At 43.3% G+C, this 21,055-nt stretch overlaps 4 protein-coding genes across 6 annotated transcripts; 2 read left to right on the top strand and 2 right to left on the bottom strand.

Moving 5' to 3' along the window:
- Positions 1-40: 40 nt before the first annotated feature.
- cmpk1 (cytidine/uridine monophosphate kinase 1) lies at positions 41-5,795 on the bottom strand. 2 transcript variants are annotated; one of them, XM_086128390.1, is made up of 6 exons: positions 5,521-5,793; positions 3,191-3,337; positions 2,213-2,365; positions 2,042-2,118; positions 1,500-1,596; positions 41-720 (listed from the first exon to the last, which is right to left on the bottom strand). In XM_086128390.1, the coding sequence occupies exons 1-6, from the start codon at positions 5,662-5,664 to the stop codon at positions 679-681; spliced, it is 660 nt and encodes a 219-aa protein (XP_085984516.1). In that variant the 5' UTR covers positions 5,665-5,793; the 3' UTR covers positions 41-678. The 2 variants fall into 2 exon arrangements, with proteins under 2 accessions (XP_085984516.1, XP_085984515.1); XM_086128389.1 differs by lacking the exon at positions 41-720 and having other exon boundaries at positions 744-1,596; positions 5,521-5,795.
- A 92-nt stretch (positions 5,796-5,887) lies between these two features.
- fam78ba (family with sequence similarity 78 member Ba) lies at positions 5,888-9,585 on the top strand. The gene is made up of 3 exons (XM_086128387.1): positions 5,888-6,939; positions 7,305-7,584; positions 8,378-9,585. The coding sequence occupies exons 1-3, from the start codon at positions 6,566-6,568 to the stop codon at positions 8,618-8,620; spliced, it is 897 nt and encodes a 298-aa protein (XP_085984513.1). The 5' UTR covers positions 5,888-6,565; the 3' UTR covers positions 8,621-9,585.
- A 710-nt stretch (positions 9,586-10,295) lies between these two features.
- slc35a3b (solute carrier family 35 member A3b) lies at positions 10,296-16,964 on the bottom strand. 2 transcript variants are annotated; one of them, XM_086128386.1, is made up of 9 exons: positions 16,798-16,961; positions 14,316-14,521; positions 13,981-14,208; positions 13,668-13,822; positions 12,895-13,017; positions 12,621-12,795; positions 12,226-12,344; positions 11,622-11,755; positions 10,296-11,452 (listed from the first exon to the last, which is right to left on the bottom strand). In XM_086128386.1, exons 3-9 carry the CDS (start codon positions 14,180-14,182, stop codon positions 11,359-11,361), a joined length of 1,002 nt encoding a protein of 333 aa, XP_085984512.1. In that variant the 5' UTR covers positions 14,183-14,208; positions 14,316-14,521; positions 16,798-16,961; the 3' UTR covers positions 10,296-11,358. The 2 variants fall into 2 exon arrangements, with proteins under 2 accessions (XP_085984512.1, XP_085984511.1); XM_086128385.1 differs by lacking the exon at positions 14,316-14,521 and having other exon boundaries at positions 16,798-16,964.
- Positions 16,965-18,024: 1,060 nt separating this feature from the next.
- LOC147195053 (sorting nexin-16-like) lies at positions 18,025-19,753 on the top strand. The gene is made up of 5 exons (XM_086129445.1): positions 18,025-18,165; positions 18,373-18,459; positions 18,606-18,754; positions 19,401-19,470; positions 19,577-19,753. Exons 1-5 carry the CDS (start codon positions 18,025-18,027, stop codon positions 19,751-19,753), a joined length of 624 nt encoding a protein of 207 aa, XP_085985571.1.
- Positions 19,754-21,055: the final 1,302 nt, after the last annotated feature.

Here is a 21,055-nt window from a genome sequence, read left to right as displayed (position 1 = left end):
TGCTATTGCTCAAGATACACAGATGCAAATAAATACAAGGAACATTTTCATAGCTGCTTTTTATCTTCTGCAGATACAGACATCTCAGGAGGCGTGGGCATGATTAAGCGCATTGAGTGGTTCTGAACTTGCTCATACTCCTTTGAGTCACAGAACTTCTAAGTACAGTAACAAAGCGTGGAAAGCGCAACTTGGTCAGGCCCGTCCGGCCGTGGTCTTGGCAGCGGGATAATTATGCATTTTATGAACTATTTCAGCTCCCTTTGACTTCTCACGTCGGTACGTTTGTTGATTTGGTCTGAAAAGCACGGCGGCTGCTGCCAAAAACGATAACGTAATGAGATCAGCAATACATTTGTGAAGCAAAGCACACCTCATTGGTAACAGTACATTTTGTCCCTACGGACAGCGCTCCGAACTACAATGGAAGACCATACGGATGGACCAGAGTCACTGTGAGCATTTCATTATTAATTCCTACCCTAAACATTGTACACTATGGCCCAAAAAGGAAGAAAAAAAATAGTGCAGATTTTACAAGAGAAAGAAATAGACATGGTAACCGAAAGTGCCAATGGATGCAGAGATAAATATGACGGTTTTCATCACGAAATGGCAGGTGATAAAAAGAAAAACTAAAAAGAGTAAAAATGAGTGCCGGCGACAGCGGGGCCTAAGTCAACCCTCTTTGTCAAAGATGAGTTTCACGTCAGCAAAGACCTGGAAGAGACAAACACGTGAAGAGTGTGGTGCCTTGAGGTCCGCGTGACCCGACTTCGGTTTTTCAAGATGCCAGCTACCGTTTGGCCCATTTTTTTTCCCCCTTTGACTTCCAAGTAGGGAGCATGAACTCAAACCTTACTGTTGCTATGCTGAAAAAAAATTATCACAAACTTTTCTGGGCTAAATGGTCCTTTTGTCTTGTCTCGCTTTTGGAATGGATGAAGTTCCATCTTGTTGTTTCAAATATAAATGCGTTGCGGGGCGGCGCCACGATCCCACATCACAAGTGTGCACACGCAAGCGTTGGACAACAGCACAAAAACAAACCCGGACTTGTCAGAAGGCAGGGCACAGTTATCATTGAAGCTCGGCTTTTTTTTTTTTTTTGCCTTGAGCAAACCCATGTGAAAACTGCCTTTATGTGTAAAAACCCCGGACAAGCATTATTCGATGCGGAGAAGCTGCCAACATTCATGAGGAGTTGACAACTGATTGCAGTGCTGCTTTTCGACACGGGAACCACAGTCCAAAAAAAAAAACATAAGCCAAAGATATTCTTTTTGAGGCCCACAGTGAGCAAAATGAACATGTTGCAGTGATAAAAAAGTAAATGAGAAAGATCTGCACTGCAAAGTCTTAAAAAAAGGAAGTTAAAGCTCTTGAATTCTAGCTTACTTTTGTCTTAAAAAGCAATCCCGCATCCGAGACTAGTGCCCGGTCAACCTGGAGTTGAGCTCTCGACGCGTTTCCCGAACGCAGTTGCCGAGCACACTCACCTCAGCCACAGAGTGAGAGGCATCCACACAGCGCACTTTGCCTTGCTTCTCGTACAGCTCGATGATCGGTCGTGTTGACTGCAGATACGTTTGGATTCTGTACGGGGGGGGGGACCAGATGACACAAGTGCTTATAAGTGAGGTCCAAAAACACTTGCAAAGGTGTCAAAGTACATGAAAAAAATGGGTCATGGATATATTTATTGATTTTGCTCATGTTCAGGTATAGAAAATATTTTACAGTCGAATCTCTGAAGCTTCATCTGAAGGAGTCGTCGGGTTGACGTGGAAAGTGTTTGGGTCATTTTGACTAAAGAAAATGCTAAATTTGATTAAAATGCTGTATATGCATAGAAAAGATAATGTTAGGTTTTTCCAACTACTATATTTCATTCAAATAAAACGACGTATCGGCATTATCAAGTGCCGGCACTCTGTATCGGCGAATACTTGGACTTGTACCATGTCGGAGGGGAAAAAAAGTGGCATTGGTGCATTCCAAGTTTTAATTTTAGAAAACACCAATCTCAGGTTTAGCCCACCGTTTCTCCAAGCTTTCTCTGTTGTCATCTGTACGCCCGCTGCTCTTTCCTCGTTCTAAACATCTTTTGATGCAAACCTGTGCACGGATCACACAAGAGAAAAGAAATCGTCAGTATCACGACAGGCAAAAGCTAAACAACTTCTCTGCGGCACGGCGATCCGTGGCGTACCTCATTGCTGCAGTCAAAGAAAAGGACAAACTTGACATCTGCTTTGCCATCCATGACTTTGTTCCAACCCTGAAGGTTGTCCTCATTACGGGGGAAGCCATCTATGAGGAAGCGAAACTTTTGTTCATCTTTTTTCATGGTCTCTTCCATTGCCTTTAAGGGGGGAATGAAAAAAAGTGGGACATACTTATTGATGGAAAAACACAACACAAACAAGAAACAAATTTGTTTTGTTCATTGCTCAACACAAAATCCATCTGGTTTGTCACGGTGACATAAAAGCTGGGACAAAAATGGAATTGCACTGGCGGTCAGGCTTTGGGCAGAGATTTTTTTCCCCCTTGCCAAAACGGAAAATATTTGTTATTCAAAGCGGCTGGTTGTCACAATTAGCACAGCGCTGCCCCCTTGTGGAAGCAAAGGCTCCATGCACAACAATACCATTTAAGATAAGAAAACCTTTATTAGTCTCACAATGGAGAAATTCCCAATTCACAGCAGCAAAGTTATGAAAGGAAGAAGTAGAACAGGAACATTTGGCAGAAAATTGACTTCTCGTCAATGTGCAATGTGTGGGCCCAATGCAAATATGTGCTCTCATTAAAACGATTGTTAGTGATGTCATGATCTGTTGATGTTCACAGCATAAAGAGGTATGTACTGTCGACTTTTTTTTTTATTCAACAGTACCTTGGACATTGCTGCCATCTAGTGGGCATAAATGCATGTTCGCTGTACCCATTTTTGCATCATTTTAAAACGAACCCCCCCCCCCCCCCCACAAAGGCATCCAAGATACTGAGCCGAACTACTCACTTCAAACTACTACACCTTTGTAAAAAAAGAGGGATCAAAAAAGGTTTCTACTGTCACGAAGAAAATTGTGAGAAAATTAGAATCATTTCAGACAAAGCAAATGACTTGCAAATGGCTCTTGCGGAACTTGACGTGTGGCATGCGTGCGAATCCGTTTCTCACCATTCTAAGCAAGTTGATGGTGATCTCCACAGGGACAATTTTGCCTTCCTTGATGAAGTTGGCGATAAGAACTCCAAACTCCGATCCCTCTCTGGCCCGTTCTGCCCTCAGCAGGTCGCCAGCTGACAGATGGGTGTAGTTGTAGCTCTGAGGTACAAAGCAACACAGAGCTTTTTAATACGCATGGTACACATTCTACCCAATCCTGGAATCTACCCTTGGGTATGCCGGCGACAATCATTCAGTCACATCATGGCCACTTCAACCAAATGTTTGAATTCAAAAACTCTCGCCGGTGAGACACTTGAGCTAAACACTATTTCACCGCGCTGCCTTGTGTTAACTTTGTATACAGCGATGGCTGTTTTAAAGTGCTCTATAAATACAATTGAGTTGAGTTTAAACTTTTTTTTTTTTTAATGGCTTCATCCCTCGCACGCCTCGACCTTGCAGTTACATCCGGGAAAGTGCTCTTCGGATCGAATGAATAGAGCCTCTGTGTACAGCTGTCATTCAGGCCTGAAAACCATACGTGAAGACCAACAGCCAACACCCAGCAATACACACACACACCCACACATACGCTGAACCACTATAAAATAGAAGGAGGATTCAGAAATGTAAACACTTAAGAGTGTATTAGGCAGCACGGTGGATGAATGGCGAGCACAATCACCTTCCTGTGAAGAGCTTGCATGCTCTCCTTGTGCGTGCGTGGGTTTTCACTGGCATCCTCCCACTTAATAAACATGCCTGTTGTAAGACTGTAAATTGTCCTTAGGCGTGAATGTGACTGTGAATGGTTGCCTATGTTTGTCTATCAGGCAAGTGACCCTCGCGCACACAAAGCAATGCACGGAAATAGGAAAACTGCGTTCCGCGGAAATGTTTTGAGACGCAACACGAATTGCCCGGAGCAACTTAAGAAAAAGAGGAAATGGCCGAGGAGTAAAGACGATATCCGAGAGCCTTTTTGCTCCATTCATTGACTGGGCAGGTGCATTCGGTGAGAGGCGCCACGGGTTGCTTTTTCAGCCACAGGTACATTTGAAATAAATATGATTAAGTGTTGTTCGCGACATCGTGTCGCGATCAACCTGCAATTCCCATCTCGAATTGCAGTAAAGCGCACGGTAGGACCCGACACACAGCGGCAATGTTCATTCGCATTTAGTCGCGTTGCTGTGTGTGAAGAATATAAGAAGTGGGTTTAAGGATGGAGCTGCATATTCGTGCAACTTCACACAATCAGTCATAGATGAGCTAATGCTTATACAATTGCACACGTTTGAAAACTCCTCATGGCATATGAGTAACTGATTGCATCTTCATCGAAAAGTTCAACCAACTTGGTGTCTGCGTATGTTTGCGCTGCTGTTCCTTTGCGACCTTCAAATGTGGGGCTGATTAAGGAAACGTTGCCCTATGATTGACATTTTTTAGCATGCCAGCTACTTATAAAATGACCAAGTCCAACTGATCTACCTGCTTTATTTATTTATTTCAAATACAGTTAGAATTCTTTATGTACAATATATATTGGTGTGCCTTGCATAACTGCATGAACGCATATATCACTGTATACACAGTGATATACTTTTTTCTGTAGTTTTTGTTTTCCCCATGGGCGTTGACAGTCAGCCACGTCAAGAGCATAAAACCGGAAGGGCTGGTAGAGATTAAGTTGATACAGTAAGAGCTATACCTGCACTTCTTTTGCAAGCTACTGGTAGCTCAAAATATATTTAATGGGCACCTCTGGTGGACACAGTTTTTGGCCCAAATTCAGATGCAATAGGTTCCAGCTCAACCGCAAGCCTAGAGAGGACAAGTGGTCTCGGAAATGAATGGATGGAAATTGTCTCTGTGTGGGTTGCTTTAAAGGTTACATGGACAAGTGCAGCCCAGACAAACACACTGACCCTGACACAACATCTGCTATCAGAAGTCACTGATAAGGTTACAAATATACTACCTACTTCCATTTCTTTAAAAACCAAATACTGTTTGGATACTGATTCAACGTGTGTGATTTTACCAAGTTTGACTGCGGCGTTAAGGCTCAGCTATTCATAAATATTTGGTTATTCTCACATTCTCTGGAACGACAAGTATCTCACTACCAAAGTAGTGTCGGAGTACTTTTGCCACCTCGCATAACTAGCTAACTTGCTAGCTAACACAGATTCATTTTAGAGGACGGCCGGAAGTCGAAGAAGCGGCGATAATAACTACTGTATTCCTTCCTCGTGTTTTTTTTTAAGTTACTGTCCATGATAAGACGTCATATAAAGGGGTTTGAATCAGTCTCGCCATCTCTTGTAGCCTACCTCGACGATTTTGGCGCATTGGGTCCCTTTGCCGGCCCCAGGCCCGCCCAGCACGAACACAACCTGAGGCTTCTTCATTGCATATACCCGGTACACCAGGCTCGGCACCCTCTGCGCGACGTTATTCACCAAACGGACGATCATAAACCAGCCACGCTGGCTCCTAAAGCGTCGACCAGCACGTCTCGGGGAAGGGAGGACAAACAGAAGCCCGGATAGCCGTCGGTTGAGTGTGTGTCAGACAGAGAGAATGGAGCCCGAGGTCACCACTTCCGCATGTGGGCTCAACGTCCAATGAGAGCTTCAGGTGTTTGTGACGTAATACACGTCCCCCCGCCCCCACAAGGAAGAAGTCGGGTGACGCCACTCCCCTGGCTTTTCAGCATCAGCACCTCCAAAACCAAAAATCCGCACCGAGAAGGAAAAGGATGCTCTCCCGAATTAGCATCGAGAGACGGCGTTTGTTTTTTCCACATTTATCTCGCCTCCGTTCATGATGCACCCTTCATGATTTATAAGAATGGAAGCACAGCACAGATAGCCGGGCTTTAAAATAGCGCCAGCCTATCCTTCACAAGCCGCTTCGCCGGCCTTCTTTTGACGCTGCTTTTTTCTCGTTTCGTGTTGCAGACGCAGGGTTTTATCTTTTCTGGGCACCGTGTAAATGTAGGCAAACAAAAGGAATCCGACCCCCCACCCCCCACACCCTGTTTCCTTTTGACGCACCTGTCAGTCCGGTTGACATGACAGCAGCGCGGAGCCGGGAGCCGAGCAGCAGCAGCAGCAGCAGGATCGAGGAGCCTCCGAAGAAAGGAGTCTCCGGACGCACGGGGGAGAATCTGCATCAGCATCATCATCAACAACCTCGGGGAGGCCGGATTGCAGTTTGTGGGGACGAGCGCCAAGGGCAGTGCGGCAGTCAGAAGGCTCACCAGGGGGAGGAGGCTGCAGAGATCTGTGATACTTCCTCCCCAGTCCCTACTGCACTCTCACCTCCACGTCACCCCCAGTATTTGCCCATGCACGCCGCTTTTACATTTAATGAATGGTGACTGGTTCTACAGACAAGGGTGTAACCTGCATGGGACTGATGTGCATGCTGGTCAGGTGTCATTTGCTCCCTTGTTTATTGCTCGCTCTGCTGGTCACCTGCACGATGGGATGTATTCAAAGCATCGCGTGCAAGCCCCGCATCAGACGGGAGAATATCGTGGTGTATGAGGTGTCAGCCTCAATCGACCAATGCCCCACCATCATCGAGGAGAATTCGCCCATCGTACTTCGCTACAAGACGCCGTACTTCAGGGCCTCGGCGGGAGTTGTGATGCCACCAGTGCCCCGGAATGAAACTTGGGTGGTGGGCTGGATCCAAGCTTGCACCCAGATGGAGTTCTACAACACATATGCTGATATTGGCATGTGAGTATCCAGTAATCTCTACTCGCCATTCACAATTCCCCAGTCCACTACAGTGCGCCTGACTTGAACTGTCCCTAGGTGGCAGAATGAGCAGCACAACTGAAGGAAAAAGTGTGCCAAAACGTGCTTTTGGTTTTTAATTATACAAAACATACATGACATCTCTATTTAAATAGCGCTTTCACGACAGCGGATCTAATGATGTAATTTGCCGTATGTTTTTCTAAATTCTAATATTATAGAGTGCAATTTTTCTCATGAACAGGGGCTCGGTCCTGATTACTGATTATCGTATCGCAAATGAGGTTTTGTTTTGATATGCACGTCACCCAATTTGTATCTTTTCCTCCTTTTCCTGCCACAAGGTCCAGCTGGGAACTACCGGAGCTGCGGGAGGGTAGGGTGAAGGCTATCAGCGACTCGGATGGAGTCAGCTACCCTTGGTACGGCAACACCACTGAGACGGTCACCCTCACCGGTCCCACCTCCAAACCGTCCCGCCTGACGGTCAGCATGAACGACAACTTCTACCCGAGCGTGACTTGGGCCGTTCCCATCAGCAACAGTAACACACCCATGCTCACCCACATCACCAGGGATCAAAGCTTCATCACCTGGCTGGTGGCCATGAACTCCATCACCAAGGTGCGACAAATGAATAGGAAACCGGCTCGTCTTAAACTCCATCCATCCAACCATCTATTTTCTCTAGCGCTAGCCATTATGATTGAAACCTTATCAAAAAGTCAAGAATAACGGTTTATTCACCTATTGTTTAAGTTACTATAATGATAACAAGAAAATGCTTACAGTATCACTCATCTTTATTACAAATGATCATTTTAAATTTTGGTACAGATTTTAGCAAGCATCATGAAAGTTGACATCTTTGATTTGCTTTTGCGGGCCACATAAAATGATATGGTGGGCCAGATCTGGCCCCCGGGCCTTGAGTTTGACATCAGTGATTTAGACAATCGGGGGTTGAACTGATTACACGACTAGTCGAGCTAGTCAAGGTGCCAATTTGACCACACTGCATTACGAGCAAGCCTTCTTATCATTTAATGTCGAGACTGAATATTACGAGTGTAACGGGGACTGATTTGAATCTTAGCCTTGTTACTTATTTAAAAAAAAAATAGTAGTAAAAATAAAGAACTGAGGTAATGTTGCACAGCTGTGCACACCCTCTTATAACTGGCATGTGTTTGTATTTAGAATTAACCAAACAAATTCAAAGTCGTGTTATAAACCTAGCTTAATTTACCCCAAATAAGTTCCACATGTTCAAGTTGGCTTTTTTATTGGCAGTTTTTGCTTTCTAGCAGAAGCCTGAACGTCAATACCCGACTCCACTGTCAGCGAAGGCTTCAACAAAGCTAACGGTGGTCCCCCGCATGACGCATCTCGTTGTTTCCTTCCTCTCCTCTTTCAGGAACGGATTGTACTGCAGACGGTCCGGTGGCGCATGCGGGTAGACATTGCTGTCGACCCCGACATGCCGCTGGGCTCCCGGGCCACCCTTGTAGGTCGGCCTTATCAGGAGCAGCCACACATCCTCAACTATCAGGAGCCCATCCCTCCCAACGCCCTGGGGAGGCCGAACGCCAATGATGCCCAAGTGCTAATGTGGAGACCGCGGCGAGGAGCACCACTTGTCGTCATACCGCCAAAATGAGAGACTTCCAAAAAAAAGAAAAGAAAAATTTTAAAAAGTCATTGTTTTTCTTCATGCCAAAAGAGAAGATGAGGGTGATCGAGCCAACAAAGGAACTGTTGCGTGAAGCGTCAGAGTCGATGGGAGATCTGGTGTTGCGTCAAGTGTTGTTTGGCCAAGAGCTGCAATTAGAAAGCTTTGCCAGCGTTTTTACAAGTGAACTCTTTTTAGATGCACCGGCAGAGAAATTTGACCGCCCCCCCTTCCCGACGAGAACTGCGTCCCGCATCCTCATGTAGATCTTTATTGCATGCGATGAGAGTGAGCAAAACTGTCATTGAAAAGCCGTAAGGCTCGCATTTGTTTTGTATTTCCGAAAGCCTTTGTGATCGAGACGTCACATCGGCCAAAAGCAAACCGCAGGCTGATGATACCTCTTTAGTGCCATCGAAGGCCTTCATCAGCACACTCATCACCAGAGTTCAAGAATGTATTCAGATGTTTTAGGACACCTAAGTATTATATGAATCTTTTGAGTTAAGATCGTGACTATTATTGCAACAAGTCGGTGTGAAACGGACAAACAAAAAGACATCTGCTGGAGTTTATAGCACAATGACTTCATCGGGGAAACATTTCGTGTCCAATTGTAACCGCATCGGCGACCATATTGAGGATTTTATTCACGATGCTTCGAACGGGAGCGCTGGGAATGACACCGAACGGTGTCAGATGGCAAATTTAAAAACAAAAGTGTCATTGCACGTCATATTTGCTACATGTGAAATGAGACTTAATGACTGAAATAGTCGAGGGAATGTGGGCCTAATCAGGCCAGCTCATCTTGCAGCGCTACATGCAAGGTACATCTAATGTATTTCCAGACAATCAGGGAATCTGACTCTCCTCCTCTTATTTCAGAGTGGAATTCCTGAAAAAAGCAGAACATATTCTGACAATGATAAAATCATTGTTCACATATGGCACAGTCGCTGTGTAGCAGTGGTTTTTGTGTGGATAATCGCCAACGAGAGCCTCTTCCCGTGTCACCGTTCTGGTCCGGTTCGCGCTGCGCTTTGTCCACGTCTCTGAACCGCCACTCCACAAACAAGCCACATGGCCGATTCCTCCATCTGTGCTTCTCTCCAGGTTCATGTCTCATCCTCCCATCTGCCTCCTTACACACTTGTAGGTCCACCTCAGCACACACAAGCACACACTACCTCCATTCCAACCTGCTCATTTGCTCTGAAGGCCACAACTATGCAAAGGTTGTCTGAGTGTATAAAAAAAATAATAATAATCTGAAAAAAGATCAGTTTCACTTCTGTTATCATCTTCAGTTATTTGTAAGGGTATTTGCTGAATAAAATGGCCATTACAATCATGTAAATATTCAAAGGATGCTATGGCAGGTTTTATTGATTCATCGCGGATCGCGTTGCTGCACCGCGACTGCAACATTTGTCTGTTGCTATAGAGACCGCTTCGGGTTTTTCAGAGTGCACTGGAACTACAGAACAATTCTCAAAATATTCAATGATGTGTGTGTGTGTGTGTGTGTGTGTGTGCGCGTGCGTGCGTGTGTGTAAGAGAGAGAATAGGCCCCACCTCTGAAGTATCAGGGCAAAGCTCAGTAAGTCCCTGTGAAGTGAAAATAAAAAATGTCATATTCATTGACACACCACACAGTGAAGAGTGTTGTCAGCAAGCCTGTAACATTTTAATCAATTAAAAAAAATAATAAAATAAATGCAGTAAGTAAATGGAACGAGCCTTCCGAATCGTGCAAAATCAAGCCATTCTCTCAACTCTCAGATCAAATACGTTCGTGTAACGAGCGTTTTCCTTACGCCTATATAGTCCACCAAGTCGAAGCACATGGACACACAGTCATGGGTGAAAGGCGGTGGTCAATTGTGTGACCGACGACATCATCCGCAAGGGAAGATCTTGCAGCTCATCTGTCTTAACGCACATGACATGCACGGACCCCCCAAGTCTATTTCTGCTTCCGCAATGTCAAGCCCTCAAGCATGGCATGCACGCTGACTGCCCGGATTTTAATGCAAATGAGGGATGCCACCACGATTGTCGGGGAGTTGGCTCGGTTTCATCCCACAACAGTAGACAATGGGGCAAACACACTCTTATAATTTAATTAAACACATCAAGCTGGTCTCGAGATTGTGGCATCCAGGTAAGAGGCGTTTTTTTTTTCAGAAAACGGATGGATGTATAGCCATGCAAAAAAAAAAAAAAGAGTTCTTATATAGTGGAGAAATAAATATCTGAATTCACTTTACGAGCTCTTGAATTCATTTGTTCCAACACAAAAACATTAATTTGGAAATTAGTAACACCGCAATATGTGAATATGTGATAGCTTTTGTCTCAAATCTCTTTTTTTTTCACCTGGATCTTTCAAAGGCATTTTTCTTTGTCATTCTTCCACTGGAATGAAGCTTAGTCAAGATTTTTCGAGATTCTGTGATAAAATTGAAATATCCAGTCAAGTCCTGTTGTCTCTATAGGCTACCACATTACTTTATTATAGAGTTGTCTTGATTTCACAATGTGTGTATGGATGTGCAACAACTGTTTGTTTTTTTCATTCTTTGGGCAAAGTTGCAGTGATGCAAGGGCATATCTGTTCAGAGTCATTGCAGATTGTCGGTAATATTTTTTTTTCCCCAATTCACAGCAATCCACAGAGTCCTGCTCCGTTTGCGTTTTGCTGGCAGTGGGTCTTCTCTCCTTTATACTTTTGCAGCGCTGCCGCTGGCAGGTTTGTGCTCATAGCCGTACAAAAATGTGGCTGCAATAACCAATGCTGCCCCTGAGAAAAACACCCTGACAAGCAGCAGGAGATAGCAGAGGGAAGAGAAAGGGTGAAAGACGTGTTACAAACACATGTATACAGTCGGAACTGGAAGCAGACTTTAAGACGACAACATCCTCAACAGTCCATTTGCAATTCAAATCACTCAAAGGCTTGTGTCATTAGCATGCATGTATTTACCCCGTCGGGTTGAAGTCTTGCAACAGAAAATATGAGATCAGCGTGGAAACGATGATGGACAGAGAGGTGGCGAACCCTTTCAGAATGTTGTCGGCATATTTAATGACCAAAGCTATGACCAAGCCTCCCAAAGCCTGCAGGCACACAAAACAGTGTTTCAAAGCAACTTGTGGGAGGAACACACACACACACACACACACACACACACACACACACACACACACACACACTTCTGAACATTGAATAAACAGTGGTCAGCGGGGGTGCGAAGGTGGGGTTTTCGATTTGAGAGGCAACACGACTTGTGCTGCCTTCGAGGAACTTCACCCCCTTTGCTGATCAGCAAAAGACAATCTGTTCCTGAGTTGAGTCGAGTATTTTCATTCAAAGTTCAAGATGTTCAGGTGAATTCCCTGACAATCAGATAGCTAGCTAGCTCGCTGGATAGACAGCTAACTAACTAGCCAGCTAGCTAGTTAGCGAGCTAAATAGACAGAGAGAGAGAGAGGTTCATTATCATTCAACAAATACTTTGTAAAGCAGGGCATACTTTATCAAAGAGAAGTACCAAAGCAGAAGAAAAGGAAAAAGTGAACTCTCCTACCTGCAAGACAACCACTGTGCAAGTGATCTTGTTGTAGCCTTGAAACATTCCAGACAGTGCCACTCGCTCGCCATCATACACCATCATTCCGAGTGTACCAAACACAAACCCGAACAAACCTGCAGGAAACAATTGATCATGTGGATGTTTCTATCCCACTTTGATTACGTGAGATCACCTCAGTTTAAAAACAAAGAAACACTTCCAGATATTTTATAGTCAATACTGGCTGTAGCCTTTAAACTTGTCGAAGTCATATAGAGCAGTCGCACAGTCAAGAACACACAATGACATCATCTGCTGATGTTTGTACTTCACATCCATAAAAACAATACACACAAAACTGTCTATTCTTCATCATTAAAAAGCCGCTGACAAAGGAATCGTGTACTCACCCAGTTGTATGTTACGAACCCACAAACTCTGCTTCGTCTCCTTGAGAATTTTTTCAAAGTAAACTCCAGCAAAGCCACTGGAAATGCATGCCGTCAGCACAGCCATCAGACCTACAAACTGGAAGCTGGCGGAGAGAACCTTTTCCTCGGAATCGCCGACAGATGCCGTGGGCCACTGCAGGGGTTCCAGCAAAAAAAAAAACAATGTCGGATTAATTGGTGACTACAGTGAGGAGAGAATATTTAAAAGCTACGCCTGAGGTTTTCTGCCGACCTGCACTAAAGCAACACCAGCCATGAGGAGGAGAAGGGACAGCCATTGATAAGAAACCAGCCTCTTGCCCAACATGGAGACGGAGAACAGCGCTGTGGTCAAAATCTTCAACTGGTACGTGACCTATATGAAAGACAACTCACACTTGTTACGCAATCTTGGATCGTCTAGTTAGTCGTGATTTGGACAAGCTTTGCTTTATCTTTGGACTGAGTATGGTCAGCATGCGTCCTATACTAAGCATGAACCATTTCAGAAACTACTGTATGGTATGCGGCCGTGATTCTCAAACATTGTTATGAGTGCCACTCGTAGTACACGGGCGCTCAAGTGCGAAGCAAAAAAAAAAATGCTGATTAAATAGCTACATGTACAGTATTTAACTTCTCTTCAATACATTTGTATTTATTCTTTAAACCAGTTGTTTTTATAGAGATATATACAGTCATACCTCATTTCAACGTAACGTATTTATGTTTTCACCGCTATAAAGTTCTAATTTCAAAGTAGATAAGACTATTGAATGGCAATCCCCTTCCATCCTGCTTTTTATTCCTACAGAAAGCAATGACTGTAGGTTCATTTTATAGTGGTTATTTGTTTATTTTTAATTTTTTGTACTCTACTGCATTCACAAGCCACCAAATTGTCCTTTGTCATTTAGTGTGCAAACATTTGCGCTCAGCACTCCGTACTTAAACAGAAGACACATTTTCACACATAAGCAGCTCACAAAAGCGTTCACTGTTGCAGTCAAGTGGCACGTGGGTAACCTGATAGGTGGCTGCGTCCAGGTTGGATAAAGCAACATAGAGTAGATTGTTCTGCAGTGTGTAGATCCCTGCAGGAATGGCCAGCTTCATGGTCTCCAGAGGCTTACTCAAAATCTCCTCCGTCAAGAGCTGGTTCATGGCCCGCACTCTGAAATCTACCCGATGCAGAGACAGTCTTGTCAGCTCGCCGCGGAGTGAAGACACAGTCAGGTACTAACGTAGATGTCAACAATTTTTTGGTCCCACCATCCACAATATAAAATTATTTTTATATAAAGTGAATCGCGACATGACGAGAGACGAATGTACTCACTCTTTTCCATCAAGACCAGAAGGGTGCAAATGATGATCTTGATGACCTCAGCGGACACGACGGCGGACGAGGCGAGGTAGCGGGAGCCATCTGCTTTCAGAGTACGCGAGTAGCGCATGGTGAGCACCAGCGAGGTGGTCTGCAACACGAGAACCCCCAGAGACAGATACTTCAGCCTCCTAGAATGCGTGGAGGACATCATGACGGGAGACTCTTCCTGGGGAGATTCTGGAGGATATTTTGGGAAAAGTAAAAAAAAGAAAAAACAAAACCATCAGCTTGGGGAGGAGCATCCCCGCTTGTGTTGTCAACGAAATGCTCAAAACATTGCTTACATAAAATAGAATTTGTTTTTAACGTGCACCAGGCTATCGTCAACCGTGGGCCGATTACCTCCATGCTGTGAAACAGGTAAAACTCGACTTGTGGCGATGGTTGAAAGAACCAGGTCGATTTTCCTGTTTTCTTTCATGGCATAAACCTGTTTCATCGTTCGATTTTGGTGTCAAATGATGCAGATTAATCTGGTGCGAGAGCTACCCTGCTGGTCAGAGCAAATGAATGAATGAATAAATCAATAAAGACTGCAAAGGCTAAAGTAGCATTTTGACAGAATAAGAGGTATGGCTCGTATGCACACTGACCTCTTTGTGGAGCAGATTTGTTGAGTAGCACACAATCCCTCGTGTGTACCGTATGTTTACGTTTATGTACAGCACCTCCAAACAAACGCTCCCCTCACTCCATCTCTTTCCATACATTGAAAAAACTGCTCACGGTGACTGTGAAGCAGCGCACACAGGCTCCGTCGGCACTAACTAACATGTAGCCGGATGGAAGACTCCACAGAATATTTAAACTTTCCAGTGCGCTTGTCGCACATTAACTCATGACGAGTTCACAAATGTAAACAGTGCTTTAAATTGCAGTTGGGATCTGGAAAGCAGTTGAATCAAACTTTCCCTGTTCATGTTAAAAACAACACTGGTTCTGCGACTGTGCTGTACTATCAGAACAGATTTCAAAGCTTCTTTCCAAAGTGCCATCAATGGAAATACAAGTAATCAGTTTCAGCCTCCCCCCTCCCACCGTCAAAAAATGTTTGTAGTTTTTTTTTTAAATCACGGAAAATAGCACTTAACAGAATCCAATAGAATGTAAAGAATTTAACAATTTGTGCCTCATGATTAATTCGTTGGCTCCTTCTTGTGTGAGATTTGGCCACCGGGGGTCAGCATAAGATGGATAGTCATGAAGATAAACGAAGAGGGCTTTCACGACTATTTTCAGTGACACTATAAATAGTAATATTATGATATGCCAGTGTGTATTGTTATATTGTCTGTCTATGTGAGTTGCTGCACCATTTGTGTTCACATATTAATTGATGAAAGCGTAACACCACCACGCCGATGCTACTCATGAGCCGGTCTATGGCATTTCCCATTATGTGTTAGCATTACCTGAGCAGACTTCGAGGCAAAGTTATGTGGTTGTTTTAAATACAGTATGCATATTTTTTTGTTTTGTGTTTACTTGGACAGTCAACTTCAACTGGAAGTGTCCTTTAGCCACTTGAAACCTCTGTTTGGGAGGGGAGAATTTATCACTATCTGCCAAACCCCTGCTTGTTGTGAAATGAGTTGAGTTGGGTTAAAAACCTTTGTTGGGGTAATTTGCATGAAAGGGAGTTGACCAAGACAAATATTGAACCTTTCATCATCACCAGGATGTAAATCCTTTAGAGCCATGATTCTCAACAAGTGAGATGGAAACCATTATGAGTGGGTTGCAGACAGGTCGTAAAAAGGTGCAGGTGGTGCTTATTTTAAGACGCTATATTGAACGAGTTCCACACAAGAAGGCAGGCGCAGTTACAGCTGGATCGAATTGAATTGTTTCATATTTATGTGCTACAAGTGTTATACAATACAAGACATGCTGATTTATATAGCGCTTTCACAACAGTGGCAGCTGTAACAAAGCGCTTAAAAAACAGTTAACATAAAGTAAAATAATAAACACAACACATAACATGGTTTTTCTACTTTGTTCGCATACAGTAGGTTAGTGATAGAGCCCGTTCCGACTTTTGGGGGCTTACGTAAACTCAGGAGAAAAATATTTAACGTGCAAAATAACCTTAGCTTGAAAGGCATGTCTCCGAAAAATTCTAACTTGGGTTTTAATCTAGCCTCTGTTATTATTTTTTGCGCTCAGGCCAAAGAAATTCTAACAGTCATTTAGTGGCATTTTAATGCCAAGGAACTGTTGACATGCGTTGAGGAGTTCATTTTGATATAAGTAGTCCCCGTACTACATTGAGTTCCCGCACAAACATGTTTGGTAACGGACAGCAAGTGTATGTAGTCTCCGCAAAACAAACACAGCGCAGCTCAGTCTCTGGCTACAGACATCCTGGCTTTTTGTGGCAATGTCAAACAAATTTAAACATGAGTGCAGGTTGAAGGAAAACGTGGTCCAAAGGCAACTTCCAGTGGCATTCCTACAGAATGTCATGAAAGCGATGGGTGCCCTTTCGCAAAAAGAAGAAATCAGCACCAAGACATTTAAAGTTGACCGTAATCATTTTTGGAAGTGTTCATTCTCAGTTTCTTAATATGGTGCTCGGAAAGGCTTTTTGATCATAAAAAAATATCCATATATAAATATGCTATTCATGTTTACAAGGGCTATTTAAGTATAAGCACATAATAAGTGTAAATGGTTGGACGTTAAAATTAAACAATAAAAAAGGCCTTTTGTGAAATTCATATGGAAACTTAAACTGTTGAACATCCAACTCGAGTGCGTTACCTGGAGGAGGAATGAGTGTGGGAAAGACTCTGGGGACGCTCATTCACTGGATAGTGATGTCCTCTTCTCTTCGGACAAAAATGTAGCTTTAAAAGTTCCGGCAACCAACATCCTGCATGGGGAGCCAAGTCAAATCCTCCCATAGACGTTCTTCACACACTTAATGGACGCAGGGTTGGGACCTCCCTCTTGAAATCCGGTTTGAAGAAGCCCTCCTGTAGGTCACACGATGAGCGGGGGCGGCCTCTAGTGGACACATTTATATTTCAGCAACACACATTTATATTTCCTTATGCTTTGACATCCTTGACATCCATCTCAAGGTCCAAGTATTATTGGTAGCATTTTTATCCTGGACTTAAATTATCCTCAGAAGAGGATAGTTCGAGCGTGGGGTTTTTTCCCTCTCCCTACCCAGCGTTTTCCTTTCTGAAGTCTGATTGTAATTTCCCCATTGCGGGACAAATAAAGGATATCTTAATACTAATATAAACACTAAATTACAAATGAGGCAAAACTGTGCAGTCGTTGACATCTCTGCACTACTGCTGGAGATGATCTAGGATAATGTTATGAAACCAGTAGACCTCACAGAATGCAGTTTGTGCAGTTTTGCCTCATTTGTCTTAACAAGCCAAAGTTGTCCTACTAGTGAGGACGAAGGAGAAAATGACTTTGTCCGACGAGTAACGGCATTATATGACATTTCTGCGTACTTGTAGCGCTTTTTAACCACCTCTGTGACTTCAAGTCTTTCTACGGGGAAACTGACTATGGACACGGGCCACCCATTCTGCTTCCCTGCAATAAATGCTCCAAAGGCTTTCCGTAGTTGTACTCATCACTGCATTTTGCCTTGATCTTGGAACTGAATGCTGTACTCATAAGCAGTTGTTTTTCACAGTGTTTGATACCAATCTGCAAATAAATTGATTGTATTGGAACATTACATTTCTTCATCTATTCCTTGCAAGAGAGATGACACGCCAATTGTAAAACTTAAACACAATGACAACCAGACTGTTGACAAATCATTGACCGCTTTATTGCTGCCTTGCCCGCATGCTGTAAATTCTGAAACATCCACTTGTGTTGTTATTGGTGTTCCAACTAGCAAGAGTCAGTGTGACAAGCTGACGTTCACGTGGCAGCATTACTTCACATTACATCTCACCACAGCAGTTTTGCCCTGTCCATTTTACAAACTGTTGGCTCTCATCTCCACAAATGGGGGATGAATCCAAGAGAAGAAGAAATGGTTTTCGCAGGCCGGAGACGGAAGAGATCCTTGGCGACGGTTGGGTAGAGAGACCGTTCAGTGTGACACTGCAGGATCACGAAATCCTCAAGGGGAGGGAAAAGTTCACGGTAACAGATAAATTGCGTTCTTGCCTTTTAAATATTTATGGAGCTGTGCTGAAAATGACACGTTATTTACAATGATAATGTATTTATCTGACAAAAATCTGATCGTAACTGGCTAATGTAACATATGCAAAGGATGATGGCTCCTGGCATCTTGAAACGCTTAAACAACTTGACATTCAGGACGGGGCAATGGCTTTTGCGCCACAGGTTTACAAGATCCTCGTGCTCGGGAGTCAGGGGGACAGCTGGATAATCTTTAGACGATACGCAGATTTCTGCAGACTCCAAGACAAGGTGATGACCAATCACACGTTTCACTCATCTAGGAGTATTCTAAAATCCAAGCCAATGCAATACGATTAAAGAAAACAAATGATTTGTGAAGAGTGCGCACAAGTGGACAATGTCATATTATTCCTTTTATATGTTGATTTTCGAAGCTCAAGGCTTTGTTTCCGAGCGTCCACTTAGTTTTGCCTCCAAAACGTTGGTTCAAAGACAACTACGACGGGGAGTTTCTGGATGACAGGCGGACTGGCTTGCAAACCTTTTTGCAGAATCTGACTTGCCACAAAGACATCAGCAACAGGTATTTTGTGGCGAGAGAATACGGGATGACAGTATATTTGTGCCATATAAGTTTGCATTTTGAACAATTAAAAAAAACGAAAATGTAGACATTCATTGCCATATTCAGGTAAAAAAAATTAAATGCGTGTTACTAATTCAGACTTAAATTGGCATAGCTGCATCATCGGGCATTTTGGCGCCATCTTAACTTTGAATTAGATATGTTGAATTGTTGACAGAAAATTGTATGGTTAAAAAAAAAAGTTAGAAATCGAAATTTAGTGTTGCAGCCATTAGATTTCATGTTTTCATTTCGAACACCGAATCCACGCGACGTGAACATCGCAGCCATCCGAGTTTGAACGTGAATTTCGAACACGGAATGGTTGGACCGTCAAACATTTCAATGTAAAAAAAAAACATTGTCTTAAATGTTATTGTAGTATAATGTCTTCAATATTCAAACTCAAGATATATCTGTGCTGTCTTAGTTTTGTGTTAGACATTTGATGGTTAAAAAAAAAGAGGATTTGGAATTCAAAGCCAAACGTCCAATGTCCAATTTGTTCTCGGCTCAATGAAATAAAGTCAGGAATTTATCTGATCCCACTGCAGCTCATATGATAAACACATGATAAACTCACTCTTGATTTTTGTGTTACCAGCGTTTCTGTCAGGCAGTTTCTCTGTGTGAGTGAATCCCCAGGCCCATTCGACAGTCTGGAAGAAAGCAGAGTCGGTTATCTTTCCTTCATTCTTGTCAAAATTACAAAGTTCCATCACCGGTATTAGGCTCGGTATCGTAAATACTACATCATTAAAATGGTTTCATGTTTTGCAGGCTTTCTGTGCCGCTCTGGAGGAAACGAACCATCGCCTACAGAGGGAACTGATGGAAAAACAGAGAGAAGTTGAACATTTGAGGGAGACGCTGAATGAGAGGACGGACTACATCAATTTTTTGATGAAGAAACACTATTGCGTTTCCCTCCTCAAAGAATCTCAAAAATCATCATAAAGCTATCAACCACGCATTTCCACACACTACGTTAACTTATGTAAATAAGCGTACTGCTCTCTGCTTCTTTTATTGCCCCACGGGGATAAATAAAGTTTTCTAATTTGAATAGCTTTCATTTTTCTTTCACCTCAACTTCCCATTGATGTCCGCTAAGGGGCGCCAGAAGCCTACACCCCACTGCAATTAAGGATTCATTCTTTCACAGGTTTCCTGACCGAACTTTTTGGTTCCAGAGAGCCCTTTGGATGATATTTTTTGAACACCCCCAAGAACCCAAAGTAATAAACGTAAAGTAAAAGTTCTGAAAAACCCAATAAACTACAACATAAAAACCCATGACAGTCAAACAACGATCCAAGTCGCAATCCTTTTAAAACAAAAGGAGCTAATGACATGACGACAAACAGGTGCGACGCTGGACGAGCAGCCCTCCAACGCCACTTGTTGGTCACAAACGGAACAGAGCCATGCCAGTAAACTATGAAACGAAGTCAAATCTAATTTAAAAAAACAGAATCATGACAGATAGTGTCATTCTAGTGAGAAGACGAAAGGCACTTTAGTGTGACACTGACCCAGCTAAAATGAACAAATTTGAAGTCAATATAAATAACGATTAGGAGTTTTTTTTGTATAGCTATCCCCTTTCTTTCAGTTTAGTGCAAGAAATGATCTGCATGTCTTAACTGTCTTGAAATAATCTCAAGACATACCTTGGAACATCTGTCCCGTTTAATAAATTGTGGTTGTGCAGTTTATTTATTGGGACGTATTACAGAGCTGTGGGCAACAGAACATATGTTTCACATCATGAAAAAACAACAACCCCCATGGCATTTCTCAGACTATTGCTTAATCTTTCTTTTTGATCTCGTGTCGAGTGTTTGGCTTCACGTTTGGAAAGAATGACAGTTTTTTTAGAGTGGGAAAGACAGCGAGATAACCAACCACAAAGCTGCTGCTTTCATCATTGTCTTGGATTGTACTTTCCCGTGTCTTGTCTTGTTGAAAGCGCCTGATTTTTATCACCACTATTGAAATCAGGAAAATTCAATCAGAATTGTTGTCACGCAGCCAGCAAAGTAACTAACTCCAGATGCTCTTTCCCAACTGCAGAGACACAAGACTCGTTGTTGTCATATTTATGAATGAAAGACGATGACATCCACCACCACCGGCGGACCTCAGAGTTTGTGTTGTGGCCTCTGTCTATACACCAATCTGACGTCGGCAGTTGGGAAATAGACATGACGCGTCTCGTGCAAAATGTGGTCTAATTACCAAGCGGCAAGCTACACT

The sequence above is a fragment of the Hippocampus guttulatus genome, chromosome 14, assembly GCF_054856545.1.
Source record: "Hippocampus guttulatus isolate MCC_2025c chromosome 14, RoL_Hgut_1.0, whole genome shotgun sequence".
In the NCBI taxonomy this organism is placed as follows: domain Eukaryota; kingdom Metazoa; phylum Chordata; class Actinopteri; order Syngnathiformes; family Syngnathidae; genus Hippocampus; species Hippocampus guttulatus.
This window is presented reverse-complemented; position numbering and strand designations above follow the sequence as displayed.